Below are 13,581 nucleotides of genomic sequence, written 5' to 3'. Positions count from 1 at the left end.
TCCAAACGCAAACGTTTACTTTTGAATAACTTTTATGTTTTCTCCCACATTGCACTGAACCTGGCGTCATTCAGCAAATTTCAAAATGCGGTCCTCCAGGTTACTAGACAAAGTAGAGACGTACATCTATATTTAGAATTGCCTGTTGATAGATGCAAACATTGAATATATTTTCAGCTTTTCAGGTGTACAACATTTTAAAGCCACTGTTTCCTACTTTGTTTGACTGGATTTAGCTGAGACAATCCTTACAGTCAAGGCAAAATCAACCTATCATTGGTGATGCCAATACTTACAATATACTTACAAAATATACTTTAGATAGAGATATATTTCTCTATTTGAAAGCCTTTATCAGCAGTTTCTGATGTTCCTTGGACTGTTTTTGCACAAATGATATCCAGATGAAAACAACCGACAGTTATCTCACTATAGCCAACATAAAAGGTGGCAGTGGCTGCTGGTTTGTTGCTGTTGCATGGAAAAATCCATGAGAGCTTAGGCAGCGCATCTGATAAAGTTTGTTTTTACTCCCCGGCTTATTTTAGCCTAAAAGGAGTCACAGGAAGTAAGCTGCGTGTCTCTTTCACTGAAGGCTTTCCAAGCTGCTGACATGTTAGCCGAGCGTATGTGTGTGTGTTGCTGGGATTGTCATTGTTTGTGCCCTTGAAATTATGGACCTCTTCTGGTCACTGGCCAATCTCTGATAAAACCTGCCTTGATAAAGGTTCCAAGTTAAGTTCTTGTTTAGTGTTTCTCTGGAGGTATCATATTGTATGATAAGATGTATGACAAGAGACATCTTGTTGTGCCGTTGGACTATAAGTCAATAAACAGATTGCATCTTGTGATAGTGATCATATTTTACTTGATGTTAATGGAATAGTGTGAAGTTCTCAAAGTCAGAATAAGGATTTTCTAGTTTTCTAACATTTAGGACTCCTCGATGTTCAGTGACAGATAAAAAAGTTGGGAAGAAACACACAACTTTGAATATTTCCCCAGAAAAAAAGCAAAACAAACTCGATGACCACTCTAAATCAGTCGTCAGTTTATCCTCTTAAAAAATAGTTTTTGACTTTTTTGTCACAGCTTTTAATGACACTCTACACAGTCATATCTGTAGCTTGCCAGGGAAAAAGTCCTTGAGCTGCTCAGTGAGCCGTCTGCAGATGCGCGGTGATCCATGGCTGCAACAGCTGCTCCCTCTACGCAGCCCTAAAACTGTACCTTCCCCCGCAGCTGCCTGCATCTTTTTCCCCCCCAGCACCTCCACAGGGAATGCCATACCTCAATCTTCTCTGTGAATTTACAGTTAATTATGGGAAGGATGGTCTGTAGGCACAATGAACCAGAGCCCCTAAAGAGGAGTAAAGCATCAGGGTAACCTGATGTCCCAGAAGATATGAGGATTATTTAACTGTGCAGCATCTGCTTCAGAGGACTGTCCTCACTGCTGCTATATGCAAGAATTATGCACATATAAACTTGTTTGCCTCATTTTCTCTTTTTTTTTTAGTCTTTTTTTAGTATGAAAGTTAGAATAGGGACTTTTAAGAGCAGTTACTAAAATATTAGTAGTAAAAAAAGAAAAATTATTCCTTTTTCTTGTGGCGGTTTTCTCCTCGTCAGGCTCAGATGTTTAGCAACCCAGATGCAAGAAATCATTTATTTTCATTAAGCTTTGATAGCGTCATATCTCACATTTTATGTCTCTTACATGGTCCACCAATGTGGTCTTCATGATGACTTCTGTATGGGCTACCAGCAAATATTTTACAGAAATGAAAGGTTAACAAACGGGTTGCTTCCTTCAGCCAAAACACTCCTAATCTGTACTTTTGTCTTTTTTCACTGTCTGTTTGCACTTGGGTACAGAACACTGTTCAAAGAAGCTGAAAGATGGAGAAAAAATTAGGGATTGTTTATTTAGTTATGTATGCAGTTTATTATTTATCTTTAGTTTCACTTAGCAATGTCTCATGAATAAGCTCAGTGGAAGACAGCTTTTAAACTTTTGGGGATAATCACTGTCAGTTATTTTTAGATATTTTTTTCCCCTTTGATATAGGAAAGTCAAAGATCCATCCTCTTCACAGTTTTAGCATCGTAGTTCTTGTAGCTGCTACCTCATGGACCCTTGTTACCCTGTAACTTTTAAAGAATACAGGCTCGATCTGTCAGCCCGAAATCCCTCATGTTGTTTCACTGTCTTTCAGAAACTCAAATGCCTCAGAGGCAGGCAAAACAAAAACTCTCACCGTAAACTTGTGTTGCAGGATGTGGCTGAAAATTCAGCTTTCAATCATTGACCAGTTTCCACAGCTGCTCTCCCCCATCTTTCTCCCCCTGACATTAGTGACACTGAGTTGAATTTATCAGCCAAGTTAAAAACCTGTTACAGCTGGATGATGGTTCTGCCAGAGCTCAATGTTTCATCATAGAGGAATTTCAGTATCTCCGAAAGTGCTGCCAATGTGCAGAGTGACTGTTCAAACATTTATACAAGCGCTTACCCTTTCATGCCTGGGAACCCAGAAGCAGGGAACCCCCGCCTCTTCAGTCCTGCTCTGCTCTCCGTAGCTGCTGCTGTCATTCTTTTCTCTTCAGATGAATATATTTTATCCATAATTCTCGTCTGTGATTTTCTAGTCATGGGTATCTGCAACCATCACAGTCTTTTTTTATTATTATTTTGGACTTGAACTTGCTGTGAATTTGATCTTGACTGGTATTAAAATCATTTTTGACTGCATCAGTTTTTAGTCCTCTAAATAAAATGAACACTGTGCTCAAGTAATGCAGTCTGAGTTATTCATAGACCTGACCAGCAGTTTGCTGAGTAAGTCTTGCTCAGTGCCCTCCATGCGGAGCAGAAGGTTTTTCTTTATTTGGGTCATCAGCTGCAGCTTCTCCTCTTCCCTGATAAGTCTGCAGAGCATTTGAATGGAGTTTTGAAGAAGTGGAATGCAGAATACATAAACATTGATTTCCCACACAAGTAATGCAATATTTATGCTGTAATGTATGAAGATTAGTCATCATCTGTAAGGCAATGGTTTGGGCATCAATGAAGTAATCGACGATGCCTGAAGCCATGCAGCTACGGTTGCAAACTGGTGTCGTGTAATATTGCAGTTTCAGACTGCTTAGTATACGGTGACGGCAAGGACAGACATGTCATTATGTCTGAGTGCAAAATGTTTGTCGCGCATTCTTAATCTCGCAAGTGAAATGGTTACATCAGCTGCTCTGTAGGTGCTAAGCACCACACCATCTTGCAGTTAGTAATGTTGGTATTATCCTTGATCCCTACAAAGTAAGTGAAGGGCGACCGATGCCTTCCTGTGTGTTCTCCAAGCAGACAGCAGCCAGATTAAATTGACTGCAGTAGTGAGAAGACATTCTGTAGAGTAGAAAGCTACAAGCGAAGGGATTGAGATTTACATTTAACTGCGTGTGTGTTGCTCTGTTTCCGAGAGCCGGCCACATTAGGAGATTTAAGCTGCGTGTTTTCGCTTCAGATTAAGCCTAGAGGCCACGTTTGCCAACATCTGTCTGCCATTAGGCCTCACATAGTCATGCAGTGATGAATAAGACTGTTGTGATAGTTGCCTCGCACGGGTCACATTGCACCTCAGGAGCATCCCTGTACAGTAGGAAGGGGTCTGCATTCAAAAAGTAATCTGTGCTGGGAGTTTTTAAACAAGACTATTCCAGGTTATTATTAGACCTTATTTGACTCTGGCTGTATCCTTGGAACCAAAAGTGTACATCCATCCATCTGTGTGGTGGGAGAAAGCCGGAGTACCCCAAGAGAACCCCGGCTTATACGGCAAGAACATGCAAACTCCACACAGAAAGGCCCCAGCTGGGATTCGAACCAGGAACCCTCTTGCTGTGAGGCGACGGTGCTAACCACCACATTGTCGTGCAGTCCCAAAAGTGTAGCTACAGTATTTTCATGAATAGTCTTAACACTTGTCTCAACCAGCCCTGCAGCCATCATTTAGAATGATGATAGAACAATGATTTAGAGTACAGTTGTGTTGTGTACCTTTTGTAAATGTGTTTAAGTGGCATCATGCTGACTAGGCATGGGCCGGTTACCTGTTTCAAGGTATACCACGGTATGAAAAAGTCAAGGTTTTAAAACCACTAAAGTTGTCTGTCATACCGTCCCTACGGTATGAGCGTTTTTCTTTTTTTTTTTATTAAATTTTTTTTTTATGTGGCGTCTCGTCAGAGAGAAAGTAGAAGGTGCAGCTGCAGCGTAGTGCCCCTCCCTCCGCTTGCTGTGTGTGACGAGCAGGCAGCTCTGCAGGCTGTATGATGGCTGAAGGAGGCGAGGCACCCGGATTTTTCCCCTGTCTGTTTTTTGGTTGCCGCGTAGTCGTCCACCAGTCAAAATTTGTAACTTGGCGCGCGCAGAGAACGACAAACAGGATGGACCCATTCAAATCCGGACTAAGTGTGCCCACTCAAGCACACTATTTCATAACTAATGGAAAAGTTTTTTTTTTTTGTTTTTTTTAAACAGACATTCAAAATACACATTTCAGAGCTGTAATCATAATACCGTGTAACCGTGATATTTTTGCCTACGGTTATCATACCGTCAGAATCTCATACCGGCCCATGCCTAATGCTGACTGCTGCTAGATAAAACAGCTCTGCTTGTGGAATATGTAGCCTTAGAATTAAACTTTCAGTTGACGATGATCTGATCTTGGTCATGACACCAAAAAAAAACAAAAAAACACTTTTGGTCATCTATCTTCTAACAGCCTTGGTTACCTGTTGTTGAGTTGTTGTCTATAAGTACTGTATAAGAAGTGTTGTGTATAAGTAGTGGCTGAGTTTGATGAAATTTTAAATGGAACATTTAATTTCCCTCCTGATGAAGATCACATAAAGTACTGTATATCGGCAGTTTAGACATTCAAATACCTGTGGACAAGTAGGAACAGGATATAGGTCACTTCCAGCGAGATTAGATCGTGTGCCTGACTTGTGATTGGTCAGTACATATCCTCACACACACATGCATACTAGCTGCACTCCAAGGTGATGTTTTCAGGAGAGTTTAGGAGATGTATAAACATCAGATATTGCACATGGAAAGGGCAGGCAGGAATGAAATATGTGTGTTCTTAAGATTTTATCTGTTTTCGCTGTGATCTCACTTGGCAGTAATGAAAACTTTACAACCACAGCGGTTTGAATCTGCCAGTAGCTCAGGGAAGAAAATCCTTATCAAGAGGAGGTGATATGTTTGTTAAAGGTAAACACCTTCTGCATTCCTCTGGTCTCCGTGTGTGTGTTATCATGATTTCCCCTCCGTGTTTCAGGTTTGGTGAGGTTTGGTATTTAGATTGTGCTGATTATGTACAACTCTTAAAGAGACATTGGAGGGCGAGCTACTGTGTCTCCCAGTGCTCCTAATTATGGCCCAGAGCTATCTTTTCAAAACATCTGTGCACATATAAAAAGCAGCTCCAAAAATGTTGTATTTTCTGACTTTCTTCGTATTTTCAAACTGCTTCTTTACAATGTGCTAAAAGTGAGCTTGATGGCAACATCTATATGTGGTTATTCCTACTTGGATCTAAAAGGTCACTTCTAGTGGTCTTGGGACATCTTAAGAAAGTTCAATAAAACCACTTTTGTGGTTTTATTTGTGTAAGCCTGAGCTTTTCCCTCCCCTGAACCACTACAGCTCATTCTGCATCACTCTGGGATGGACTGTTATCAAGCATGCTTGGTAATATGAGTCAGTGATGAGGTTGGGATAAATTATGGAGCCTTTAATGAGGTTTGCTGGATAGTGCTGTTAGTGTTAGCTCACAAACTGTGTTTAGCTTACCAGTGACAGCTCTCCCCCGTGTCTCTGTCTGACATGGATAGAGAGTAATTTGAAAAGAAATGAAACCTTGTATTCTGCTGTACACTTACAATTTTATCTACAGTAGGCAGCCGTGCACAGGCTGAGTGCTTCATGAAGGAAGACTGTCTGGTTGTGTAAAACTAGACTATAAATATTGCATAAAGTTCTATACTGTCTTATTAATTTAGAGATCCCTTCTTGCAGCTGAAGACAAGTTAGGTTTCTCTTATTAATGAAAAAGTGAGCAACCCCAAGGCTGTTGGGCTCAGCTCCATGATTCCTGAATGACTATTTTAATGATTCAAACCTAGTCTGGACTAGTCTTCAGTCAATTAAAAAGCTCTTAGTTTCTGAGAGTTAAACTGCTTTCTTTGGTGATTGCCAAACTCAACTCACTGTTTCTTTTCTGCTGCTTTCTCTCAGGTTCCTGTGTTGAGGAGAAGGAAGAGGAGGTCGGGAAGGTTCAGTCTTGAGGATGCTCTGAGGAGGGGCAGAAAATGAGCACATATGCTAAAGCAGCAGCTCCCAGCAGTCTTGCTGACCTGTGATCAGCCATGCGATCCCTGCATCACCCTTTGAGGGACAACCCCTCTTCACGTGTAAGATTGTTTACTGACGTACATTTGGAAGAATAGCTAAACCTCACAATAGAAATGGCACTAGCTTGTGTGGTCAATGACGCATCAGAGTACATGTTAGAGTACAGGTGAGGCTCAGCCTCTACACAGATCACCAGCAGGTCTCTCACAGGAGCTAACAAGCTACAAATGACTTTTACTGGAGAACAAAGTCACATCCCAGCTTTAATGATTTAGTATCCATCTCACTACCTTGTTGACAAGGTCAGCCATGGCTGCTGCTATTCCTCATAGCAACAGTTCCTTAATGCGGCGAGGAACAAATTGAGAAGGTCAATAATGCAGCGTAACGGCGGTGGAGTGGGTGTCGGAGGCCAGCCGTGGGTGTTGCGGCGCGTGCGTCTCACATGGCTCAGTTTCATGCTCTTCTTCATCCTGGTCTTCTTCCCACTCATTGCTCACTACTACCTCACTACCATTGATGAAGCTGGTGGTCCTGACAAGCGCATCTTTGGGCCACGGCCTGGCGGTGAACTGTGCGAGGCCAAACACGTACAGGACCTGTGTCGCATCCGTGAGTCGGTAAGCGAGGAGCTGCTGCAGCTGGAGGCCAAGAGGCAGGAGCTCAATGGGGAGATTGCCCGCCTTAACCTACGGATCGAGGCGTGCAAGCGCAGCATTGACAGCGCCAAGCAGGATCTGCTGCAGTTGAAGAATGTTATCAGCCAGACTGAACATTCCTATAAAGAACTGATGGCCCAAAACCAGCCCAAGCTGTCGTTGCCTGTCAGACTGCTGCCAGACAAGGAGGACCCAGGACTGCCACCACCCAAGTCTGCACGCTCCTGCCGCCTGCGCTCCTGCTTCGACTATGCACGCTGTCCTCTTACATCTGGATTTCCTGTGTATGTTTATGACACAAGTTCCTATTCATGGGGGGACTATGTTGACCCACTGGTGAAGCAGGCTTTTGCTGCATCTCTCAAGAGCAACATTTATATAACGGGTAACCCCAGCATTGCCTGTCTGTATCTAGTGCTGGTGGGAGAGATACTGGAGTCCTCCTCCCCTCCGCCTTCTCCTTCAGAGCTGGAAAAACAATTGAAAGCTCTTCCTTATTGGAGATCTGATGGGCATAACCATCTACTGGTGCATCTCTCTAGAAAATCTATGACCCAAAACTTCCTGTATAATGTGAGCACAGGACGAGCGGCAGTGGCTCAGTCTACCTTTCTGGAACAGCAGTACCGTGAAGGCTTTGACTTGGTTGTGTCCCCACTGGTTCATGCCCTCTCAGAACCAAACTTTTTGGAAGTGCCCCCTCAAGTTCCTGTTAAAAGGAAGTACCTATTCACCTTTCAGGGTGAGAGGGTCGAGTCCCTGAGGAGCAGCTTGCAGGAGGCACCCCCTCAATCTTTTGAGGAGGAAATGGAGGGAGATCCACCAGCTGACTATGACGATCGGATAATCGGCACCTTAAAAGCAGTGCAGGACAGCCACCTGGATCAGGTGCTGGTGGAATTCACCTGCAAGAGCCCGAGGTCTAGTTTGCCGACAGAGTGGGCTCTTTGTGGGGAGAGGGAGGACAGGCTGGAAGTGCTCAAAGCCTCTACTTTTGCCCTGGTGATCGCTCCAGGGGATGGACAGCTGGTAGCCTCAGCAGGCTGTGGCATGAGGCTGTTTGAGGCTTTAGAAGTAGGGGCCATCCCTGTCGTTTTAGGGGATCACTCCAGACTACCTTACCATCAGTTTATCCGCTGGAGTGAAGCTGCCATCATAGTCCCCAAGCCCCGTGTCACAGAGCTTCACTTCCTGTTGCGCAGCCTATCGGACAATGACATGTTGGCTATGAGGCGGCAAGGACGCTTTCTGTGGGAGACCTACTTTTCGACTTCAGAGAATGTTCTTAACACGATCCTGGCCAGTATCAGAACCAGTATCCAGGTCCCTGCTTCACCCATCAAGGACGAGCCCGCCCAAGAGATTCCTCACAAAGCCGGGAAGCTGGCAGGAACAGATGCAAACCTGGCTGACAACGGTGATCTGGATCTGGGTCCTGTAGAGACAGAGCCCCCCTATGCCTCTCCTCGCTTTCTCCGCAACTTCACATACACGGCTGCAGATACCTACAGAGCATGGAACCGGGCCCCAGGGCCTCTCCATCTATTTCCTCATACTCCTCTGGACCCTGTGCTGCCGTCTGAGGCCAAATTCCTTGGGTCTGGTACTGGATTCAGGCCTATTGGTGGAGGCACAGGAGGCTCAGGGAAGGAATTTCAAGCTGCTCTGGGTGGTAACGTGCCCCGAGAACAGTTCACCGTGGTTATGCTGACCTACGAGAGGGAGGAGGTGCTGATGAACTCTCTGGAGAGGCTGAACGGGCTGCCGTACCTGAACAAGGTAGTTGTGGTGTGGAACTCACCCAAACCTCCATCAGATGACCTGCTGTGGCCAGATATCGGCCTGCCTATTGTGGTGAGTGAAGACAAATTCTTGTACAGTATATCTATAAATAGTGTTGTTTTATTTTTATAGGAAATGCATCTCATTCTCTGTGTCTCTGTGTCAGATGTGATGCAGTTTCTTCATACATTGCATTTATCTGTTTGGATCACCTTTACATGACACTGGAAAAAGCAATCATTGGGATTGTCAGACAAAAAGCAGACTTTTAAAGTGCATGTAATTATTTTAGTCAAAGTAAAATCATACAAAATCTTTTTGTAAAAACAATCAAGTATGTACTAATATAACTAAATTGCCAGTTAAGCTTCTCTCACTGTCAAATGGCTAAACACATCAGAAGTTGTGACTGAAGATCAGCACATTAAAACTGTATGGGAACTTAATGAGATTTAGAGATGCATGAATGTGACCCAGCATTTTATAACCACAGCATTATCAAAGAAGAATCTGCTTTCAAGTAACTTAAAGGCCATGTCCGTGCAGGGAATTCAGCTCGACTTCAATGTCTCGCACGTAGAAAGTTTGAAGTGGCAGAATGTTCTCACCACTTTCTTGCACCGTCCACAGCGTTGTGGCGTCGAGTCTGTATAGCTTATCAGCTTTACTAAAAGGCCTGAAGACAGGCGACATCTATGAATAATACAATATCTGCTTTTGAATGACGGCTGAAAAATCAAATATTCATGTTGTTTATATTGGTACCATCAGCTTGTGGCTAGCTGGTGAAACTAAAGAAACCAGCTCTGTGTTTCAGTGCTGGCAGACGAGCTTGTGTCAGTGACGGGTTTCACCAAACTCTCTTCTTTTTCTTTTTTTCTCTGTTAATGTTAATTGGTCAGACTTTCTAAATTCACAGTATTCAAACGTCTGGTCTCTCTTTTTTTTTTTTTTTTTTAAGGCGAGGAACACCAAAGGTATTTGTAATCTTGCTAAATTTAGCTGAATTTGACTATAATTTTAATCATATCGATCATTTTCAGTGAGATGTGCTTTCAAAATGCTAGAGGCATTATTTGAATTGCTGTCCATGTTGCCTTTTATGAAAGCCTCTTTAGCCAAGCTGTCTGTCTCTTGCCTGCAGGTTGTCCGCACAGAAAAAAACAGCCTCAACAACCGCTTCCTTCCCTGGGATGCTGTAGAAACTGAGGCCATCCTCTCCATCGACGACGATGCTCACCTTCGCCATGATGAGATCATGTTTGGGTTTAGGTCAGTTAAGCTCTGACATTTATATTCCCTATGGGAAGTTTTCAGCCATTTTTAAGATGTTCTTAAATTATTATGTTGAAAACTCCTTTTTCTCATCAGTATACTCGCAGTTCTCCACAATGACAACAAAAACCCTATTTCGAAGTGTTTTGTCATTTTATTAAAAATAGAAGACATTCATATCCCATTTCCATAAGTATTCAGACTCTAATGATAATTACATTGGACTTTAATGCTTGAGAAGCTTTTGAAATATGACTGAAGTCCACCTGTTCCTAGTTTAATTCATAGGACATAACCAAGAAGGCACAATAAGTGAAAAACAATGAGGTTATGAAAATCTTCTAGAATGGAAAGATGCAATCTCATCCGACAATTCAGGAAAAGAATACATTAAAACCTCTGCAGCATTTAACTCCCCCAAAAGACTGAGCTGTTTTCTGCACGATTTTGCTTCATACGCAAGTGCTGTACATGAGTAGGTGCATATGAAACATGTAGCGTGGGTACAGACAAACGGGTCAATCCCAGTAACACTTTGTGATTCTGACCGTTTAGGAAACCAAAATCAAGCACTTACTCCACATGGGTCTGGGTTTGGCTATGCCACGAATGGCATTTAGACACATAATACAGGAATGGGAGGAGGTTAAAATGCTCCAATGCACAGTAGCCTTCATTATTCTCAAATTAAAGAGGTTAGAAAGCATTACCAGAATTCCTCGTCCTTTCTTTTGAGTCAGCAAGGGGTGAAGGGGCATGATCAGACAGGGAGCAAAGAAGCAAATGCTTCTAAAACATAAATGAACAGACAAATTCAAGGTAAGTTGCACTTCCTCTTTAATCAGTAACAGTTTTGAAAAAGGCAAATGAAACACCTCAACTCTTTAGGAAGCAAAAATTCCCAAACAAAATCCAGAAATATCACATTCCTAAATTCAACAAGGAAATTTAACTAAATGGGGTCAGAGTACAGTGAACAAGTGAGGAAATGAGCTATCAGCATCATACTTTCAAAACACATGGATAACTTCAATATAAAGTTGGTGTTCAACCCAGTTATAAGATCAAGCATGCTGTTATTTTTGTGCTCCACCTCTCCCCTCTTCCAGACTTGATGCTCCGAGCAGCTTGTCCAGACAGGCCAAAACTGTCTCTGTGTGTGTGTGTATGGGGTCATTTGTGAGGAATTATCTCAAACTCCCCCAGAATTACCCAGGAATGTTCTCCTACCTCCGCTCAGCCAAAGAGAAGTTACTGTGCTGACTGTGTTAGTCATTTAAGTGGTTTCACATGAACTCAGTGGAGACACAAAATACTTTTGAGATTTCTTGGATCTTCTGGGTCACATGGAGGATTTCCAACTAATAAAGTGGAACACTGAATTTGGCCGTTGTGTCTGTAAAAGTGAGTTAAGAGGGATCATTAGATTCATTTATTGCCATTTTTAAAAAATATGAGCATAGATTAAAATATGTCAGAAATGGATACTTTATTTCTTCCCATGAGGCATTGCATGTTTAGATGAGAAATTAAGACGGATGGATGTAAAAGGGCCAGCATATGCAAAAACAGACACTTTGAATGTAAACTATAAAATGCGAAGAAGTGTCATGTATCTACAATTAAGTCTTTTGTGAAATCTATATTTATTATTGCAGTCTTGATATATGGGATGTTGTTTGTTTTACTGTTTGATTACATCTCCCAGAGTGTGGCGTGAGGCCAGGGATCGCATCGTGGGTTTCCCTGGGAGGTATCACGCGTGGGATGTCAACCATCAGTCCTGGCTCTACAACTCCAACTACTCCTGTGAGCTCTCCATGGTCCTGACAGGAGCTGCATTCTTCCATAAGGTCAGGTCCAACACTCCTCAAAAGCCACACTAATGAGTTTATCTCAGCCTCCACTGACGCACTCCCCTGTGTCTTTGTGTCCTTGTAGTACTACGCGTACCTGTACTCCTATGTGATGCCCCAGGCCATCCGGGACATGGTGGACGAGTACATAAACTGCGAGGACATCGCCATGAACTTCCTGGTGTCTCACATCACCCGCAAACCGCCCATCAAGGTCAGTGACAGAGCGTGCAGTCGAGCTGTGCTCGGCTCAGCGTCTGCAAGCTTTTGTGTCTCGCTCAGGCCGCGAGTATTTTTATTTTTGCCTACTTAGCCTTGCCATTACTCAAACTGGCATATCCAATATCCCAGGCTCAAATTATAAATCAAAAACACAAGATCGAATTGGTGCGTTACGCCTGAGATTTTCCCCAGGAATTTTATCGGAAGGACATTTATAACTGGAGAGCATATTTATGGCTGGAGAAATAATTACAGCAATCAAGCCTTGGAAGCCGTTGGAAATGTCATGGCAACCCCTCAGTTTAAGTTCAGTCTGATTAAGTGGGGTGTTAATATTGAGGGGTGTTTCAGTAGGGAACCAAGGACGTCTTTGATGGAGCGTGTTGCATGACAGCACTTTGCTGTGAAGAATAAGCCTTGTGAATAATGAATTTGGGGAAAGTTTTGCGTTTTAATCGGTTTGGAAATGTATTTCTCTCTCTCTCTCGAACCAAAAAAGACAAATGGAAAATAAATAAAGAAAGAAAATAAATTGCTTTTTACGCGTCACTGGTGAGGAATCGACCACATCCAAACTCCAGAAGATTTTTGAGCGCTGAGTTCTTTCGTAATTGACGGCTTATCCCTATATTCTCGTTTGCACAGTGGCAGATTAACCACAGTAAATTTTGTTCACAGCGTGTCCTTAAATACAGACGTTGGCAGACTAAAGCAGGCCCCCGATTTCCCAGCAAAATAAATTTTTGTTTCATTGAAGATTTCATTTGCTGCTTGCTGGTTAAAGAGCTCACATTAGTTCCTTGTGTGTGCGTCTGAAATGCCGTCTCCAGCTGACTTTTTCAACAAGAACAATCATGTAGAAAAAGGCTTTCGAATCCATAATTGATGACTTTTCTCATTCTATCGTGAACAGAGTGAGGAAATGCAACAAAGCGGATGTATTAAGCTGCTAATCTTTTTTTTTTTTTACCGTCTCTGTGGTTTACAAATCACGTTCTGCTTGGCCTCTGATATTTTGATATTATGTATATATTTTGTAGCTTCAGCTTCCTAAAAAATGTATTTTAATAGCGAAGTGAGTTAAACCCAATTTCCAAAAGGTACAAAGTGGAAAAATGACATTTTTAAAACAAAAACATGCTCAGAAAAATACTTTTTCCCCATTATTCACAGTTGCAAAATAACTATCATGGAAAAGTACATATTTGGCACTTCGTGGAATGGACTCATCCGTGTTACAGTGTAACACCCTGTTTGACTAGAGTCACAGCTCATAAGTGCTTTTTATAGCCAGTTAAGAGCCTTTAATTTCTTATTTGGGGGATTTTCCTTCATTCTTCCAGCAAAAGACGTCTAGTTC

The 13,581-nt window shown here is 42.6% G+C and overlaps 1 protein-coding gene across 1 annotated transcript in view; it reads left to right on the top strand.

Annotated features, from left to right (window-relative positions):
- Positions 1–13,581, top strand: part of extl3 (exostosin-like glycosyltransferase 3) — a 30,611-nt gene that overhangs the window by 13,201 nt on the left and 3,829 nt on the right. The window contains exons 2-5 of the mRNA XM_075459887.1: positions 6,311–8,940; positions 10,013–10,140; positions 11,852–11,996; positions 12,085–12,213. Coding sequence (XP_075316002.1) covers positions 6,805–8,940; positions 10,013–10,140; positions 11,852–11,996; positions 12,085–12,213 — 2,538 coding nt within the window. The 5' untranslated portion in view covers positions 6,311–6,804. The remainder of the gene's footprint in view (positions 1–6,310; positions 8,941–10,012; positions 10,141–11,851; positions 11,997–12,084; positions 12,214–13,581) is intronic.

Source organism: Odontesthes bonariensis, chromosome 24, assembly GCF_027942865.1.
Source record: "Odontesthes bonariensis isolate fOdoBon6 chromosome 24, fOdoBon6.hap1, whole genome shotgun sequence".
Taxonomy (NCBI): Eukaryota; Metazoa; Chordata; class Actinopteri; order Atheriniformes; family Atherinopsidae; genus Odontesthes; species Odontesthes bonariensis.
This window is presented reverse-complemented; position numbering and strand designations above follow the sequence as displayed.